The sequence below is a fragment of the Bos grunniens genome, chromosome 17, assembly GCF_055505025.1.
Source record: "Bos grunniens cultivar Pamir isolate PY7600 chromosome 17, Bosgru_T2T1.0, whole genome shotgun sequence".
Taxonomy (NCBI): Eukaryota; Metazoa; Chordata; class Mammalia; order Artiodactyla; family Bovidae; genus Bos; species Bos grunniens.
This window is the reverse complement of record NC_141181.1, coordinates 12,902,617-12,923,104: the sequence shown is the minus strand read 5'-3', so window position 1 is coordinate 12,923,104 and position 20,488 is coordinate 12,902,617. Positions and strand designations below refer to the sequence as shown.

Sequence of the window (20,488 nt, the reverse complement as noted above, 5' to 3'; positions counted from 1 at the left end):
TGGCCAAAATAACCAAAACAGAAGCAATGTCATAACAAATTCAGTAAGGACTTAAAAATTGGTCCACGTCAAAAAAAAATTAAAAGTGAAAAATGCAAAAGCACAAGACTTGTGTTAGTGTTGTTTCAAAAATCACGATGTTTGCATCTTATTTGCCAGTTGATTGTGAACTTTTCCAGAAGAAATGTATACAAAAATTCTGAAATAGAAGATAGTTGTGACAAACTGATTTATTTCCTCTAATTCTGTTGCTAGAGACTATTTGAGTGGATAGGAAGTTAGGTGGTCCTAGCGGACTTCTTGAAGTCACGGGAAATTCAGAGTTTGAGTCAGTAAGTTGGCTGTCTTGAAACTCAGTTGGTAAATTCCTAAGAGCCCATAGATTTAATGCACGAGACCCTGAAGCTCCTTTTCTGAAGAAGTCCTTGTAGCTTTCAAAAGTTTTCCATCCACCAGGGAAATGACAAAATGCAGAGGTCCTTTGAAGGTGGGTCGTGTGCAAGCACATTTAAATACTCCTCTGATTGTTGTAAAAAGGAGTGATCCTGGGTAGGCAGACAGCTTCCAGAACTGGTATACGATGCTTTCCTCCCACTGAGTTTTCACTGCAGTCATAGAAGAATATGAGATGGTAGCCATCTTCACAAAGCATACCCCAAGCCCAGTGTTCAGTATCATCTAGTCTTCAGATGGGGACAGTGAAGTGGCCACTCAATCTCTTAAGAATTTCAGCATGGAAGAGAATATATGTTTTAAGCTTGTTTGCTTGTGTGTTTACTAAGGATAAACAAATCTTTTTTTTTTTTTTTTTTAATTTTGTAGCAGATACACCCCCACCTGCTTACCTGCCCCCTGAAGACCCCATGACCCAGGATGGCTCTCAACCCATGGACACAAATATGATGGCACCTTCTCTGCCTTCAGAAATCAACAGAGGAGGTAGAATGAACTGCTGCTGCTTCTCTTTTTAGAGTCTGAAGTTCTCTGTCCAAATGTTGCTTTCTCTCACAAATTTTTTATTAGTCTTGAAAAAGATAGCTATTTGAAGCTATAAAATATATAAGGAGCACTTATAAGAGAATTTCAGTAGAAAGAATTCCTTGGATTAGAAATAAGCCTTTTATATGAAGAACAGACACACTGATTTAGCTAATGAAAGTCTAAATATAATTGTGCAGCCATCTGTTTAGAGCCTTAGTACTTAATACTTCCAAATTGGTGATAAAAGAATATCTTTAAGTGAAAGACAAAGGGATGTTGAGGGGAAAAAAAGTGAGTATAAAATTGAAGTAGAGTTTTCACTGGTGATTTCCAAAATGAAAAGATCATATAACAAGGCTTTCCAAAGGCTTCTTTTGTTGTCAGGATAAATATTCATAAGCCTCGTCTTCCTTCTGGCCCTCATCTAGAATAGTGGCAGCGGAACCAAACTAACAGCATTTGTTCCCTGCGCGCATGCTTCAATTAAGGCAAGTGGAAGGACTTCACAGGTGGCACAGTGGTAAAGAATCTGCCTACGATGGAGGAGACACGGGTTCAGTACCTGAGATCCCCTCGAGTAGGAAATGGCAACCCACTCCAGTATTCTTGCCTGGAGAATTCCATGGACAGAGGAGCCTGGCTGGCTACAGTCCGTGGTGTCACAAAGAGTCTGACATGACTTTGTGACTAAAAAACAACAACGCAAATTGAAGTTAAAATACAAGTTCATTACTAGGTATGTGTTATTTCATTCTTTCAGTTCAGTTCAGTTCAGTCGCTCAGTCATGTCCGACTCTGCAACACCATGAATCGCAGCACGCCAGGCCTCCCTGTCCATCACCAACTCCCGGAGTTCACTCAAACCCATGTGCATCGAGTTGTTGATCCCATCCAGCCATCTCATCCTCTGTCGTCCCCTTCTCCTCCTGCCCCCAGTCCCTCCCAGCATCAGGGTCTTTTCCAGTGAGTCAACCCTTCACATGAGGTGGCCAAAGTATTGGAGTTTCAGCTTTAGCATCAGTCCTTCCAACGAACACCCAGGACTGATGTCCATTAGAATGGACTGGTTGGGTCTCCTTGCAGTCCAAGGGACTCTCAAGAGTCTTCTCCAACACCACAGTTCAAAAGCATCAATTCTTTGGCGCTTGGCTTTCTTCACAGTCCAACTCTCACATCCATACATGACCACTGGAAAAACCATAGCCTTGACTAGACGGACCTTTGTTGGCAAAGTAATGTCTCTGCTTTTGAATATGCTATCTAGGCTGGTCATAACTTTTCTTCCAAGGAGTAAGTGTCTTTTAATTTCATGGCTGCAGTCACCATCTGCAGTGATTTTGGACCCCAAAAAAATAAAGTCTGACACTGTTTCCACTGTTTCCCCATCTACTTCCCATGAAGTGATGGGACCAGATGCCATGATCTTCATTTTCTGAATGTTGAATTTTAAGCCAACTTTTTCACTCTCCTCTTTGACTTTCATCAAGAGGCTTTTTAGTTCCTCTTTACTTTCTGCCATAAGGGTGGTGTCATCTGCATATCTGAGGTTATTGATATTTCTCCCAGTAATCTTGATTCCAGCTTGTGCTTCTTCCAGCCTAGCGTTTCTCATGATGTACTCTGCATATAAGTTAAATAAGCAGGGTGACAGTATACAGCCTTGACATACTCCTTTTCCTATTTGGAACCAGTCTTTTGTTCCATGTCCAGTTCTAACTGTTGCTCCTGACCTACATACAGGTTTCTCAAGAGGCAGGTCAGGTGGTCTGGTATTCCCATCTCTTTCAGAATTTTCCACAGTTTATTGTGATCCACACAGTCAAAGGCTTTGGCATAGTCAATAAAGCAGAAATAGGTGCTTTTCTGGAACTCTCTTGCTTTTTCCATGATCCAGCGGATGTTGGCAATTTGATCTCCAGTTCCTCTGCCTTTTCTAAAACCAGCTTGAACATCTGGAAGTTCACAGTTCACATATTGCTGAAGCCTGGCTTGGAGAATTTTGAGCATTACTTTACTAGTGTGTGAGATGAGTGCAATTGTGTGGTAGTTTGAGCATTGCCTTTCTTTGGGATTGGACTGAAAACTGACCTTTTCCAGTCCTGTGGCCACTGCTGAGTTTTCCAAATTTGCTGGCATATTGAGTGCAGCACTTTCACAGCATCATCTTTCAGGATTTGAAATAGCTCAACTGGAATTCCATCACCTCCACTAGCTTTGTTTGTAATGATGCTTTCTAAGGCCCACTTAACTTCACATTCCAGAATGTCTGGCTTGTAGGTGAGGATCACACCATCGTGATTATCTGCGTTGTGAAGATCTTTTTTGTACAGTTCTTCTGTGTATTCTTGCCACCTCTTCTTAATATCTTCTGCTTCTGTTAGGTCCATACCATTTCTGTCCTTTATCGAGCCCATCTTTGCATGAAATGTTCCCTTGGTATCTCTAATTTTCTTGAAGAGATCTCTAGTCTTTCCCCTTCTGTTGTTTTCCTCTATTTCTTTGCATTGATCACTGAGGAAGGCTTTCTTATCTCTCCTTGCTATTCTTTGGAACTCTGTATTCAGATGCTTATATCTTTCCTTTTCTCCTTTGCTTTTTGCTTCTCTTCTTTTCACAGCTATTTATAAGGCCTCCCCAGACAGCCATTTTGCTTTTTTGCATTTCTTTTCCATGGGGATGGTCTTATCCCTGTCTCCTGTACAGTGTCACAAACCTCCGTCCATAGTTCATCAGGCACTCTGTCTATCAGATCTAGTCCCTTAAATCTGTTTCTCACTTCCACTGTATAATCATAAGGAATTTGATTTAGGTCATATGTGAATGGTCTAGTGGTTTTCCCTACTTTCTTCAATTTAAGTCTGAGTTTGGCAATAAGGTGTTCATGATCTGAGCCACAGTGAGCTCCCGGTCTTGTTTTTGCTGACTGTATAGAGCTTCTCCATCTTTGGCTGCAAAGAATACAATAAATCTGATTTTGGTGTTGACCATCTGGTGATGTCCATGTGTAGAGTCTTCTCTTGTGTTGTTGGAAGAGGGTGTTTGCTTTGACCAGTGAGAATTAGCACTTTTTAAAATAAAGGACTGGAAATAACCTCAGACTTTGTCAGAAGTCGCTGATATTTTTTTTAAGGTTTTCGCAGTTGATGATGAATTCAGAGAACTTTACTTCAATGTTCAGTGGAAGTTAAATAAATTGGAAGTTACACCTTTTTAATGTGTAAACATTTCTTATATCTTTTTTATTGGCTATGTGTTTTTTTACTGACTCTGGATTTTGATAATCTGTAAAGCATCCTCTCAAACATATGAGCTGACCAAGATTCTGGTTGGGGAAAATAACTATCTCACACACCTTTGGAATGTGTATTTGGGGAACAGAAGGGAATGGGCATAGCCTGAAACGGTTACGAGCATGTGGACTAGCAGCCATGGTTGTTAAGCCAAAGTGTCTGATTTCAGAAAACAGACCTTTAATTGGCTTTCAGATTTTCCTTTAAATGGCTAAAAATTGCTTCCCCATTAGAAAGTAAGTTTACCATTAATGTTTTTCTAAGGACTGCTGGCTTTGTTGAACCTTGCTGGTTTTCCTGGAGCAGGGGGTCAGCACACTGCAGCCCACAGGCCACGTCAGCCTGCTGCCTATTTTATAAATAAAGCTTTATTGGGACGTAGCCATGTTTATTCATTACATATTATCTGTGGATGTTTTTGCACAGCTAGGGCACAGTTGAATAGCGGCCATAGAGATTGTGTGGCCTCTAAGACCTTACTGGCCTTTTACAGAAAAAAATTGTCAGTCTCCAAGCTAGATGAATAGTACTTTGAATGATCCTGGTAGCTGATTAAAGCCTTCTCTTAATGACGTTGCAGCCTTCTTTAAGATTTGGCCCCTGTAAATCTGAAAGAACCTTGCTGATTGACATAATAGCTGATTGACATGGGATGACACTTAGCAATCATGGAAGATGGTGTTTGTTTTCAACTCACCTGCTTAAGTGTATAAAGCAGCGAATGTATGGATGGATTTTTTAATGATTATTTTTCTTAATTTCTTTACCGTATTCTAAAGTAAAGGGTGTTTTAATATTCATGGAGGTTGATGTTCAGAACACAGAGGTCGTTCTCCTTTAACAGAGTTCATGCTTCCAACATGGATTTTCTTTCTTTTTTTTTAAGTGATTGTATACTCCAGGGTTCATAAAAACTTCAGATCATTACATATTGGCACAGTGGAAATATATGGTTTGTATTCCTGGAATCTCTAAAAGCAGTGATATAAGAGGTTTTACTGCAGAAGGAACTTATCTTTAGAACCTTTTAGTTGCAAATGTTTAGAAGCATGTTCTGTTTGGAGATTTGTTAGTCTTAAGAGATTTGACTTAACAAGCTGCATCCTGTCAGTAAAGTTGGGTAATTTCCATTGTTGGCCCATTCTGGGAATGGAGAGACAAAACACACCTGCTCTGCATGACTTAAAGCAAATATAAGGAAGTTAGCATGAAATCTGGGTGAGAGAGATATGATTCATCCAGGAAGAATGGCCAGCTGGCAGGATTTCTTCCTGAGTTTGAGGACTGGAGCAAGGCTGTGAGAGTTACTGGCAACGTGAAGTCAAGTAACTTTTTATCAATAATTAGAAACTGATTTTTCATTGCTTTGGAAAAGCATCGGCATACTGAGGCATTGTCCAGAGTCATTCCTTTTTTGTGCCAGCACCTCTGGCATATTTCCTGTCCTCTATTGTTCTCTCCCCACTTGTTTTTTTCACTTGCCACTTGTTGCCTTTCTTTAGATGGTGAGCCAGGGTCAGTGGTGGGGTCATTTCCATTTTGGCAAATTATAGAGCCAGCAGTGTCCTGGGAGTGTCCAGCACATAACTGCTGGCGTGCTTAGCTGCCGTCTTGTTGATCCGATAGCCATCAGAGAAAATTATCTTCCAATGGAAGGTGAATGCCCCACTTAGCAAGGAGTCCCTGCTCCCGAGATCAGAGATAAACTCTGTACCTGATAATAGTGGTGGCTGTGTCACATCTTCATTCCATGACCCTGCGCCAACTTTACGCCGCAGTCTCAGTTTTCGAACGCCCGGGGCACTCCCCATGGGTGACTCTAAGCTTTCCTTTCTTACAGATGTTCAGGCGGTTGCCTATGAGGAGCCGAAACACTGGTGCTCTATTGTCTACTATGAGCTCAACAATCGTGTGGGCGAAGCGTTCCATGCCTCCTCCACGAGCGTGTTGGTGGATGGTTTCACCGATCCTTCCAACAACAAGAACCGCTTCTGCCTCGGGCTGCTCTCCAACGTTAACCGGAATTCCACCATCGAAAACACGAGGCGGCACATCGGGAAAGGTGAGCCTTCGCTGGAGCTTCTCTTGAACGGTCTGTCTGTCGCGTTCTACTTCCCCCAGAACTGACCGGCAGTCATTCTGGAGCCAACACCAGATAATATACGCCTGCTTCAGTTTGTAAATACTTTTTTCAATTTGTGTCGTCAGGAAGTTCTTCATTTCCCAGTCAGTGATTTTTGTGGTCTACGGACTCATAATTATTATTTAATTAGTTGAAATTGTGATTTGCTATTTGGGGATACTATTCTATCATATGTTTTGCTGCAGAATGAAATAGCTGTTAAAAATTCTTTACAACCTAAAACTAAAAGCAAATGCAAAGAAGTAAACGCTAATGTATTTCAAGTGGAATACATTAACTCACTGGGAAAAAAACTTCAAGATAACTTATGAATATAGTAGTAATTCAGGAGACCTGGGTTCAATCCCAGGGTTGGGAAGATCCCCTGGAGTAGGAAATGGCAGCCCTCTCCAGTATTCTTGCCTGGGAAATCCCATGGACAAAAGAGCCTGGTGAGTTGCAGTCCATGGGGTTGCAAAGAGTCGGACACAACTGAGCGACTAACATGGCATTTGCATATCCTTGGCCTGGACCAGGTAAGGGAGAGTGCCAACAAACATATCCTGAACCCTTTTGAGTGCTCTTGATTATTTAGTGGCAGAATGAAGGAAACAGTTATGAAACTTTAAGATGTATTCATATTGTAAAATTAAGCAAATGACTAAATGTGGATGCTGTGGGGAACCTGGGTTTTCACTGTGGTATAAGAGACATACAGGTGTGGAGGAGGGTAACAATAAACCCTGTGGAAGTTTTAGTGTGAAGTTATGATTTTAGTAGTGTGTATGTGTGTGTGTGCATGCATGTTTGTGGTCTCCGGTATATGTGTGTGTATGAAGGCCTATGTATTGGGTTGGCCTAAAAGTGCGGATTTTTTTCCATGTTACAGAAAAAGCCGAACGAACTTTTGGACCAATCCAATAGATGTGTTTCTGCGTACATATAGTTTCTGATTATCTATTGGGTTCGATCTGTATGCATATAGTTTTCGATTCATATGCTGAAAGGGTCAAGAGGCAAAGATACCCAGCAGTAGTAAGCACATACAGTGATCAGATCATCATTTCTTGACGCCATGCTGCTAGAGAGGAACCCAGACTTTGGAGAAAGGGCTGACTTCAAGGCTGGAACAGGTGGGCACAAGATAAGCGTAGAATGTTTTGTTACGTCTGAAAGTAAAGAAATACTTATGCCCGATGGAGGCATGTCACAGGAGCCAACTTGGAGTGATTTCCACTGCCAGCTTGGATAATTGAAACACTGAAATAATTAAATACAGTGATGAGTTTTAAACCACTGGAGAACAATAGTAATTCATAAGTCCATACCGATAACAGGTAAGTAAATGAATGGCGAAGGCTGATGGCTAAATATAGTGTGAGTTGGTGGAAAGTCTCCATTTTGCAGCCCATCAGGCAAGAATCATCAATGGATGATAAGTATAGAGAGAATTTTTTAGTGAGAATCGGGCTATTTATATGATTTTTAAGTGTCTCCTCATAGACTGCCTGTTACTTACAAGGGAGAGTAAAAATCAGTTATTGTATCCTGGAGAAATTGGAGAACAACTTGACTAGGTGATCAAAATGACCATCACCAGTGAGAGACAGGTGGCTATCATATGTCTGCAGCTGTGGTACCCTGATGAGGAGGTAACAGCACCTACAGAGAATCCCCATTGAGAATGCAAATCTGAATCTAATCACAGGGTACCTTCAGACAAACCACAGATGAGGCACATTCTATTAAAAAGGGTGAGGAGGGACTGTATTCTTCCAAAATATCAATGTCAAAAGATAAAAATGTGAAAATATTCCAAACTAAAAGAGGCTAATGAGATACCACAGCTCTGTAGTAATCTGACCCTGGACATAATCCTGTACCAGACAGGGAAAAAAAAATACTACAAAGATTATTATTGGGGTTAGCAGACAAAGTTAGAATTTGAGTGGTAGAAAGGATAGACGTGGTGTATCGATGTTAAGTGCACTGGCGTTGCTAACTGTACTGTGGCTTGTAAGAGAAAACTCCTGATTTTAGGAAATACACACTTAAGTATTTAGGGGTAAAGGACCATCGTGAAATGTTTCAAGAAGAAATTATATATGTCTTTTATATTTATAGATCAATAGAGAGAGCTGTCTATCCATCTGAGAGTCCTGTGTCAGAATATATACACATGTGTGTGTATGAGGGTGTGTGTGGAAGAATAGACGGAGGGCGGTACCCATGGTGAACATATGGAGCAAATTGTCACAACAGATGAATCTGGATAATGGTTCTATGGGTGTTCTTTGTTCTGCTTTTCTTTGTTGTTTGTTCTGTGCCTATATGTTTGAAATTATTTCCAGAGTAAAAACTTTTTAAATGACCTCTTGTGAAATTTAAACCAAATTAAAAGGTTATTTAATAGATCCTTAAAAGACATTGGAGATGCAGTTGAGCATTTAATCCTGGAAACAAGAATAACTCCTCATAAAGCAGGAATTGATAGATAGTTTCTTAGTATGGTTAAGGCAAAAAAAAAAAAATCTAAACTACACATTTAATGATAGAATGCCAGAACTTAGGTTCATAGCATATAGATACCTTCCTGTGGTCTGTAAACCCCTGGAACTATATATAAACCCAGTTTTGCATACATTTGGGACAGAGGAACATATTTTTAATTCTGTTCTAAAGTTGACCGTTACTGCACAGTAGTAAAAAGCCATTGTACTCTGGAACATTGCTAATGACAATTCGGAAGAAAACACGGATTCTGGGGATGCTGCTAAAATTGTTCCAGATGCCTTGACTAGAAGCACTCAAATGAAGATTTATAAATAATGGAAATAAGCCAAAATTATCATTATTTGTAGATGAAATGATTAATTGATATTAAACGATAATATTCTGGGGATCGGCTCTTGAAGTGAAATTAGAAGGCCAAAAATTCTTCATGTATTTTGCCAAATTACTTTCCAGGAAATTTTTGTTAATTTTCAGTCATACCAAAAACTTATGAGTGTCCTTCCATTTTTACTCATTCAAAATTACTTACAGTGATTGTGTCTAGTAAAATGATAGGATTGTTTATCTAGAAACTACTAAAGAATCTATTTTTAGAAATTGTATGTCAGTTCTCTTTAATCTGGCAATAACTAGTTAGAAAAATATAATGGAGAGGAAAAAAAATCACATTTTCAGTAGCAACAGAATGCATAAATAACCTGAACCAGCGATATATGAGAATTATATAAAGAAAACCAGATTTAACTGAGAAAGAAAATTTGAATAAATAAATGGCAGTCAATGTTCCTAAAAGAGAAGACTTAATATGGTGAGAGCATTATAAGGATATTCTAATTTTTCCTAATTTAATTCATAGTTTAAAACAATCCATGTCAGAATTACAGTGTGATGTTTTTTGAAAGTTGGAAGATGTATATTCTGCATATTATCTGGAAGTATGCATTAAAGAGGCTTCCCTGGTGACTCAGATGGTAAAGAATCTGCCTGCAATTTCAGAGACTCGGGTTGGATCCCTGGGTATACGTTAGTGAAAATAGCTATATTTTTCATTGAAGGAGTAAAGAAAAGAATCTTGAGGTGGGGGTTAATAAAAGATTATGAAGCTACAGTTAAATCAATGTGTAGACAAAGCAATAGAATACAATAAATTCAGACTGGACTATATATAAAAGTTTAATGTGTGTTAAATGAAACAAAACAAATTGGTAGACTGTTTCAATGGTCCTGTAATAACAAAGTTAGCTTTGCAGGGAGGCTAAGAGTTCGAATCCTGACCTCATTCCACACATGCAGGTAGACTAATGAGTTGAATTATTTTATGGAAAGCTATTGAAAAGTTTGAAGAAAATAAACTGATCAGAGAGGCAGAGATTTGCTAAGCGTAAAAAGCAATAGAAGAGTTTCCAAGAGATTTGTCTGCTTAGAAATTTCAAACTTCTGTGGGTTAAAGAAAAACAGTAGCATGAACAAAAAAGACAAAGGACTAGCAGGGAAACAAATAGGAAATAAATTATTTATATCTTTCCTATGTGTGCAGCTCATAAAAAATACTAAAATACTGGAACTCCAATGGGATAAATAGGTAAGAAATATGAACAGTAAATCCACAAGAGAAACACAGATGGTGAGTAAGCAGAGCAGCACTATCGAGACTCAGTGCAAATTAAAACAATATTGTTTTCCAGCTATAAATTAGGGGAGTTTTGTTGTGTTTGAAACTCAGACTCAGTACTGGCATGGGTGAAATAAGAAAGGCGCACATCTACTGCTGGAGACTTGCAAATTGATAATTGCACTCTGGCAAAGTGAATCAAAAGCCTTCGATCCAATGACTTAACTTTCAGGAGTCTCTCTTAAGAATATTATCAAGAATTATGCGGCAACATTGATCATGGCATTGTTATAACAGAAAATTGGCATTGACAGAATGGTCCAGTAATGGGACAATCCTTTAAATAAATTGTTGTATTTATTCAGTCATGGAAATGTGTTAAATGTTTGCAAAGAAAGTTTGGTGATACCCAAGACCCACAATGATGTGTATTCATAGTTATTACCTCTGGGCCGCTAAAGGAGTGATCATGTGTTCTGCTTCCTTATATTTTGCTTCACTTTCTAAATTTTCTAAAATGAAAATTCCTCATTTTTATAATCAGGAAAAAGTAAAAAAACAAACACACACCCTCAAATTGTTTTCTCTACATCAGACAGAAAAATGGGCTTCTGCTCCAGCGGCAGTTTAATTGTTACAGGAACCTTAGCCATTGTGTATACTTATAAACACAGCACACAGTATTTTGGATGAGACAATAGCTTTAGCACTGACTAAGCCTTGCCAGAGTTACCTGCAAGGTCCATTGTTGAAGGCCACATGGGATGGGACTCTTGTTTGCTGGGTGGCCTGGAATGCTATGGGGCTTTGTCAGGGTGGGTTTTTTTTCCCCCCTTTCATTTTTTTTTTAAGGATTGGATAAGATCAATTTCCTACACTCCTGGCACTCAAGATCTCACCGGAAGAAGTTTGGAGCAGATGATAATTCAGCGAGATCATATTCTACACGGAATTATTTTTTCTGGGCTGTTTTCCCTGGACCTTTCCTTCTTTCCGCTCTCAGCAATACTTCCTCCACCTGTGGTTTTCTGGTTCCTTTACTCCTCTTGATCCTCCCTTTCCTTACCCTAAAAGTTTTTGAACAGCTTAGCTGCAAAATAAACACGAGAGAGCTTATGTGATGAATATGTGTAGGATCCCATAATCAAGTCCAGCTTTCTTATGCTATATTTTGTAAGTGAGACTGTGCTCTCAATCCATGGCCAAATAGGGCATTAAATGCTTTTGAAAATGAAATTGCTGTCCTCTGTTAACTGATTTTTAAGTTAACACACTTTGCTGTGTTATTAAATATTTTCTCGAAATTGTCTAGACAGGCATGTTGGCATACGGGCTTTATATTAACTGATATCGTTAACTAAGATTTTATCAATTGTGTAAGACTTAGGGAATGTTTATCTAATAACCGTGTAAATTTACATTCTGAAGCTACCGCGATGCTTGTCAGCTGTGAAAAACAATAATAACCACACTCTATGCTTGTCTTCCTGCAGGAGTTCATCTTTATTATGTCGGAGGCGAGGTATATGCCGAGTGCCTCAGTGACAGTAGTATTTTTGTGCAAAGTCGGAACTGCAACTACCATCACGGATTTCATCCCACTACCGTTTGCAAGATCCCGAGTGGGTGTAGTTTGAAAATTTTTAATAACCAAGAGTTTGCTCAGTTACTGGCACAGTCTGTGAACCACGGCTTCGAGACGGTCTATGAGCTCACAAAAATGTGCACTATTCGCATGAGCTTTGTGAAGGTAAGTGGTTCTGGTTCCTCTGGTCAGGGTTTAATGCACTTCTGCATTATATGTAGATCTGTATCCTCTTGATATATGTCTGTAGACACCAACTTATTATCTAGCCATTTTAACCTTTAATAAGAGGTTAACTATTGGGAAAATATCATTGGAATGTAGGAGTGTTTGTGTTAAATGTTAATAATAGCAGGTTTTTAAAAACTTTTCCTTATTTGAATAGTGCTATTTTATCTATTGTAATATTATTAGAATATGTTATATATATATAACATATATACTCTAAATGCATGGTTGTCTTATGAGATCAATCCTGTAAGCACAACCCTCTTTTTTTTAATTCTATATTTGTTAGTATTTTTGTGATGATAAACACTTGGTACTTTTGTTTCAACAGTAAGCAAGTGATTTTTTTGTAGAGTCAAAGGTTTTTTTGAAAGTGAAAGTTTGCCACACTAGGATTTATTTTTGATTGGTCCAGGATATTTTTTAGTGGTTCCAGCAAAGCTTGTGATTTTGTTATAATTCAAGAGTTTAATAAGGCCCTTGCCTTAGCACTAAGATTGTGCTGTTAGGTTTGAGGAGGGTCAAGGTTACAGACATTGTTCACTAGAAGTGACCTCTTTGCTGCCTCTTCTTCTGCCACTGAGAAGTAAAAATTTTAAGATGCCATCAAAGTATAAAAAATAGTTCAAATATACGATTAAATTTATAAGTCAGTAGGTGGCTCAGTAAAGAATCCATGTGCAACACAGGAGACGTAGGTTCGGTCCCTAGGTCAGGAAGATCCCCTGGAGAGGGAAATGACAACCCACCCCAGTGTTCTTGCTTGGAAAATCCCACGGACGGAGGAGCCTGCCAGGCTTCAGTCCATGGAGTCACAGGAGAGTCGGACACAACTTGGCAGCTAAACCACCACCAGCAACTTACTGTGGCTGACTTGTCTCTGAATTCTCAAACATAGACTTTCCTCCTCTGTTACCCTGAGTAGCAAAACTAATTATATATTTGGGCGAGGCAATCACCTTTCATGTCCTCTCCTCAGAAGCTCACTGAACTTGTTGTTAGACCTGTTCTGTGATGAATTTATTACAGAGGATAATTTCAGAACCTTACTTTGTTAATCATCCTTTACATCAAAGATAACTTTCCCTGAAAATCATTTTTTCCCTACTTCTCTGAGTCATGTTAGGAGAGTTTCACTGTGTTGTCTTAGTGTTTGTTTTCTTGAAACATAATTCAGCAGTTTCTTATAGCCAAGTCTGGTACCTTTCAAATATTAAAGGAGATTTTCTACCTTTTAGAGAGGTTTTCCTATATGCTGTATACCTAGGAGACCACAAAGAGCTTTCTCATCCATTATTAATATGCATGGTTTAATTTTTTTTTAACTTTTTAAAGGTTTTTTTTTTTTTATTGAACCATTTTAAACATCTGTATTGAATTTGTTAGTATTACTTCTGTTTTATCATTTGGTTTTTTGGGTCACAAGTCATGTGGGATCTTGGCTCCCTGACTGGGGATCGAACCCATAGCCCCTGCATCGGAAGGCGAAGTCTTAACCACTGGACCACCAGTTGTAGTTCTTCAGTCACTAAGTTGTGTCCGACATTTTTCAGCCCCTTGGACTGCACCTCGGCAGGCTTCCCTGTCCTCCGTCTCCTGGAGTTTGCTCACACTCAAGTCCATTGAGTCGGTGATGCCATCCAGCCATCTCATCCTCTGTCATCCCCTTCTCCTCCTGCCTTCAGTCTTTCCCAACATCAGGGCCCAACAGGGAAGTCCCTGATTTCTGACTTAGCATTTTGACTAAAGTGAATTTAAAATTAGGATGATGACTTGCCAGCATTGTGTTTATTGTTTTTGTTGATAGGGAGGAAATATAATAAAACATGAAGATCCATGTTCTTACTCTGTCATGTGATTAAGGCCCAGAGATTCCTTCCTGACCCCCGTGTTCATTCTCTTTAAAATGGGTGGCTGTAGTTAGGGAACTGGGGTCCTTCGATGAGTCCATTATTACTATCAAAGGACCACTCTAAGAGAATTTACGACTGTAATGCTCCAATTGGCTTTCTTCTCAAACTTATCTCTTATTGATTACCCAATCAATTTTAATAATTTTACTTTTACAGATTTTTAATTATTTACTTTTACACAAGTGAAAACCACCTTTACACTAATAAAGAGTGTTTATAATCAAAGATATGCATTAAAAATAGATTAGCATTTCATTCATTCAGCAAACATTTTTTAGCACCATTCCAAAATAGCAATACAAAGATAATAAAACACCTAAAGTCTCTAGCTTCAAGATTCTGATGGCTTAGTCTATGTTTAATTATAATATAAATTGATAAATACTGGAATGAAGGGTTATACAAGCTATAAAGGACAAGGCTGAGAAGCTGGATTTGGAGAGTTAAACATTTTAACCTCTTGCTGACATGATAAAGGGCAGCTACTTACTACATTAGCAACAAAAAATGTGATCACTGTACAGCCTTGTTCTTTATTAGCATAAGCACTACATACTCTTCCCTCAGCATCTTGGAGAAAGGATAGAAACTATTTTAATGATGTTAAGAGCCAATTTTGCACTATTTTGTGAAGATGATCAATTTTGGCCTTTAAGCGTGTATTTTATAAATTATTTGCACAGTAAACTCCCCATATGTGAAAATTCTAAGTCATTTCATCTCAACAAGCATCTCTAAAGCTTCTGCTTTGTGCCGATCACTCTGCTAGATGTTTGAGAAGAAAAATAAGTGAGATCTGGTCTCTACCTTCAAAGAACTTACTGTCTAGTGCAGGAAACATGGACTTAACCTTTTCATTAAAGTTAGCAGTATGGTGATATGTTTACAGATGCATGGATGTTTATATCTATGCGGTTCATATATTTCAAGTTTCTTCTGAAAGTTCTGATATTCAGATATATTTCTTGAGATTTCTGAGATAGATAAAGAGAACCCAGCCTTCTCTGACATCTCTCAGGAAACAAGGGTTTATCAGTATCTCATATGCCCTCATCCACCACACCTGTAAGGATTTGATGTTTGCAATAGCAAAATTATTTTTCTCTTTTTCATAGAGACTTCTGTCAACTTTCATGTCCTAATTCAGTAATCCTGAAGGTCTCTGGCAAGCTACCCTTTTGTACAAATAATCCAAGTCACTGGTTGCTGCTGCTGCTGCTGCTAAGTCACTTCAGTCGTGTCCGACTCTGTGCGACCCCATAGACGGCAGCCCACCAGGCTCCCCCGTCCCTGGGATTCTCCAGGGAAGAACACTCGAGTGGGTTGCCATTTCCTTCTCCAGTGCATGAAAGTGAAGTCGCTCAGTCGTGTCCGACTCTTAGCGACCCCATGGACTGCAGCCCACCAGGCTCCTCTGTCCATGGGATTTGCCAGGCAAGAGTACTGGAGTGGGGTGCCACTGCCTTCTCCGAAGTCACTGGTTATGTGTTACTAATAGATTTTTGGATACTTATGTGCTCCTGCCAGATTTGCTTAGAGATCAAAAGGTCAGGAGCTCTGTGTTAGCAAAGGAACTGTCAGTGGCTGAATAGGGAGAAACAGAATGTCAGTTTGTCTTGCATGCCTTTTTTTCTTATTTTCTTGATGATAAGAGTTTAACAATCCCTGTCATCACAGTATGAGTAACATAATGGACAATGAAAATGAGAGCTACAGAGTGGCTATTACAGCAGCCTTGTAATGTACTTTGGGCTTCTGTGGTGGCTCAGGCTGTAGAGAATCTGTCTGCAGTGCAGGAGACATGGGTTCAATCCCCGGGTTGGAAAGATTCCCTGGAGAAGGGAATGGCAACCCACTCCAGTATTCTTACCTGGAGAATTCCATGGGCAGAAATGCCTGGCGGGCTGCAGTCCTTGGGATCACAGAGTCAGACACAATTGAGTTGGACACTTAATAATGTAGCTTAAAATTTTCATTCCCCGAGACTTGTACTCTTTTTTTTTTTTTTGGCCATACTGAATAACATGCGGGATCATAAGTTCCCCAACCAGGGATCCAGCCCGAGCCCCCCACCGTGGAAATGCGGAGTATTAACCACTGGACCACCAGGGAAGTCCCCTGAGACCAGTACTTCTTAATCTGGAATCCACATATGGTCTTTGGGGAGCTATAATTGTCTGGAAATCACGTGTACACATTTGTGTTGTGAAGAGAACCATATCTTTAATGGGAGCATCCGGTTGTGTGAGCTGTTTTTACTCCGTAAGTTGAACCACTGAGTCAATCAGGTTCAATGACTCCCACTGTTGTTTCCAGGGCTGGGGAGCAGAATACCACCGCCAGGATGTTACCAGCACGCCCTGCTGGATCGAGATCCATCTGCACGGCCCCCTCCAGTGGCTGGATAAAGTTCTTACCCAGATGGGCTCACCTCATAACCCTATTTCATCTGTGTCTTAAACGCCTCAGGCTTCTGCCTCTGGAGAACTATTGAGCCTTGCATGTACTTGAAGGATGGACGAGTCAGACAACCATCTGAACTGACAAAGGAGCCTTGACAATACTTGACCTCTGTGACCAACTATCGGATTCAGAAATTGAAAACCCGGGCTAAACATACTGTTGATATCAAGAACCTGTTTAGTTTACATTGTAACATTGGATTGTAAAATCAACTAAAATGCATACTTTTTAGCAGGACTTTGTGTATAGTTAAAGGAGAGAAGGCCAAGCCAGGGACAAATCACCTATTGGAAAAACGATCCTAAGAGAGTCTTTTGTGTTTGGCACTTTAAGGTCATCGTTTGGCAGAAGTTAAGCATTAATAGTCTTTCTGACGTGTGTTTTTATCAGGTTTAGAGCCTGCGTAGAGTCTTCTCTTCGTGGGTTTTCATAATATTTTAAAACTATTCGTTTAGTAAAGGTTTTTGTTTGTTTTTTAAGTAAAGGTTAATCTTGGTGATATACATAGTAATCTTTCTAAAATCGTATGCTGACCATAATGCTGTCAGAATAATGTTAGACATAATGCTCTTTGCTAAATATATATGTACAGAATATTTGAAAGTTAAGAATTGATTAGACTAGTGGGTTTTAGGAGTATTGAAGGGGCGGGGGGAGAGGGAAATGCAAATGTAGAATATACTGTAAAAATTCAGTTTGTTGCTTTAAAGAAACAAACTAATGTCTGAATTTTGCTGTGTTTCAATTTTTTAGAGATTTTATCCTTTTTTTTTTTGCATCTTCTATCTCATCTTCTCCAAAAAAAAAAAAAAAAAAAAGTTGTGCAGCTGGTTAATTCATGTAACTGTGAGAGCAAATGAATAATTCCTTCTGTTCTGAAATTGACTGCCTATGTATTTCAATACCAGTTGAATGGAGTTGCTTGAATTTAATAAGGAGTTTTTATGGAGTTTACAGTACAGAAATAGGCTTTAATTTTCAAGTGAATTATTTGCCAAACCTAGTAACTGTTAAATATTTGGAGGATTTAAAGAACATCCCTGTTTAAACCAATTTCAAACTTTGAAAAAAATTTTTTTGTACTATGTTTGGTTTTATTTTTCTTCTGCTAATCTTTTATATTCACTTACGCTCTCATACATTGAGTACTTTTATTCCAAAACTAGTGGGTTTTCTCTACTGGAAATTTTAAATAAACATGTCATTATTGCTTACTTTGATTAAAAATTTGTTGTTTCCTTTGTTCGCACATAAGATTTTAGGATTCATAAAATTCACTACTCTCTTGAGAGATTTTTCTCAAATATTCTTTGCCAAACATAACTAAATGACTAAAAAACTAAATTGCAGAGGCAGGGAGACTTAATCATGAAAAGAGCAGTGCATGTCTGCTCAGTCACTGAATCATGTCTGACTCTCTGCAACCCCATGGACTGTAGCCCGCCAGGCTCCTCTGTCCATGGGATTCTCCAGGCGAGCATACTGGAGTGGGTTGCCATTTCCTCCTCCAGGGGATCTTCCCAACCCAGGGATGGAACCCCAGTCTCCTAGGTCTCCTGCGTTGGCAGGCAGAATCTTAACCATTGTGCCACTTGGGAAGCCCAAAAAGAGCAGAGTCACTTTAAATCAGAAAAGAAAGGATATAAAGGAACTTTAAATGTGAAGAAAAAAACAGACTTGCTCAACTTGGAATTGCGGATCTAAATGCACAGCATTTTTTTATGTGAGGAATTTCAGCAGCAGCTGTTATTAGTGGGTACTTCTCAGTCAACCAGAAGTCCCAATTACTAAATTTCAGATGAGGATGCAAGGGTGACTATGAAAGGATGTGGGAGGAGGAAGGAAAACTGAAATTGCAACTGGACAGAATGATTGCCTCTGCCATCTCCTGGGGACTGGGCTGATCCCATTCTCTCTCTCGGCCCCACCCCACTACAAATGCTGAGTTGTGAAGGACACAAATGTGGGGAGACTCAGATTCTTCCCTGGCCAAACAGATCCCACTGCTTCTCCTGTACATTTGTATACCTCTTTCCCCGGGGTATTTATCAGCCTCATTTACTCCAAACTATGACCAAGCAGAAATTTCCGCTGCATCTTTCTGTCTCCAAACACATCATGGTGTAAGTGTAGAGAGTCAGATGGAAGACCTCCGTCATGACACACGTTCATACGTGCTTTGCTGGGTTGTTTCGTTGCTGTGAACCTCTGTGCCCTCATCTGTAAAATGGAGATAATGTTGTTGTGTCCTCACTGCAAAGGTGAGGAGAGGATCTTTTGGAAGAAAAATACGTGTGACTATACCTTGGAAACATAGCTGCCATGCAAGTATGTGGTCACTGTTTGCTTGGATCCTTTCTGTACTCTGTTTTCCCCCTTACCTACTAAGTCATTCCTGGCCCAGGTGATCTGGATACCCGATGGTGATTGGTATGCATTTGTGCTAAGTCCCTTCAGCAATGTCTGACTCTTTGTGACCCTATGGACCATAGCCTGCCAGGCTCCTCTGTCCATGGATTCTCCAGACAAGAATATGGGAGTGGGTTGCCATGCCCTCCTGCAGGGTATCTTCCCGACCCAGGGATCAAACCCGCATCTCTTACATCTTCTGCACTGGCAGGCGGGCTCTTTACCACTAGTGCCACTTGGGAAGCCCATGGTGATGAGTGAGCTATAATAAAGAGAAACTTCTCTGGTGGTCCGGTGGCTAAGAATCCACCTTGCAATGCGGGGGATGTGGGTTCAATCCTTGTTTGGGGAGTTAAGGTCTTCCTTGGTTGGGGAGCTAAGATCCTATATGCCATGGAGCAACAAAGCCTGCAAGCCACAACTAGAGATTGTGCACGCTGCAAGGAAAGATCCTGCATGATGCAACTAACACCTGACAAAGCCAAGTACATAATTAAAAAATGAAAAATGAACAAAGTTATCAGCCTTCAGCAATGAAGGGTAACTGGAAATTGTCTAAGAATAAAGAGCTCAGGTCAGGGTTTCTCACCTTGTTCTTCAGATCAGTCGCTCAGTCATGTCCGACTCTTTGCAACCCCTTGTTCTTAGTGGACAGCTATTTTTCACTTTCCTGTGTTCCTGGGGCTGCCTATTGGGACAGGTTTGCAAGTGGTGTCGCTATGCAGGCAGCCAGCTTGGAAATCTACCAGGTGAAACTCCCAGGTGTTCGAGGGCCCTAGGAGTTGGCAGTACGGAGCCTCTATCAGCGCTTCATGCTCAACTGCAATTATTTGTAGTTTTGGAAAAATCCTAGGACTATTTTCATCAGCCATGTGTGTGCTGAGTCATTTCAGTAGTGTCCAATTCTTTGTGACCCTATGGACTGTCGCCCACCAGGCTTCTCTTTGTCCCTGGGATTCTCCAGGCAAGACTCCTGGAGTGGGTTGCCTTTTCCTCTTCCAAGGGATCCTCCTGACCCAGGGATCAAACCCATGTGTCTTTACCACTAGGTGCCACCTGAGAAACCCTATGTCATCAGCCATAGGAGGCTTTTAAGTCTCCTGGAAGTTTTTCATTAAAGGAATAAAAAAGTCAAGCAACCGTTTATTTGGATTACGAGGAAAAAAATGTAAACTAGTTCAAACAAAAAATAACTAATGTGAAGTGTTTCATGGTAGCCGTGTTTTCTGCCCCTAAGAAACCACTAGATGGGATGATCAGAGGTGGGGGATCCTGGAGCCACTGCCTCACCCCACTACTTCACAGATTGGACTTCCAGCAAATTCTGAACTTCTCTGCACTTGGTTTCTCATCTTTAAAAATAGAGGCAAT

The 20,488-nt window shown here is 39.9% G+C and overlaps 1 protein-coding gene across 18 annotated transcripts in view; it reads left to right on the top strand.

The window, feature by feature from the left end:
• The window catches only part of SMAD1 (SMAD family member 1), an 83,581-nt gene extending 65,646 nt beyond the window's left edge, over positions 1 to 17,935 (top strand). For all 18 annotated transcript variants that reach the window (XM_086346532.1, XM_086346515.1, XM_086346516.1 and 15 more), the window contains 4 exons: positions 823 to 939; positions 6,112 to 6,333; positions 12,013 to 12,269; positions 16,562 to 17,935. In XM_086346532.1, coding sequence (XP_086202658.1) covers positions 823 to 939; positions 6,112 to 6,333; positions 12,013 to 12,269; positions 16,562 to 16,705 — 740 coding nt within the window. In that variant the 3' untranslated portion in view covers positions 16,706 to 17,935. The remainder of the gene's footprint in view (positions 1 to 822; positions 940 to 6,111; positions 6,334 to 12,012; positions 12,270 to 16,561) is intronic.
• The last annotated feature ends 2,553 nt before the right edge of the window (positions 17,936 to 20,488 follow it).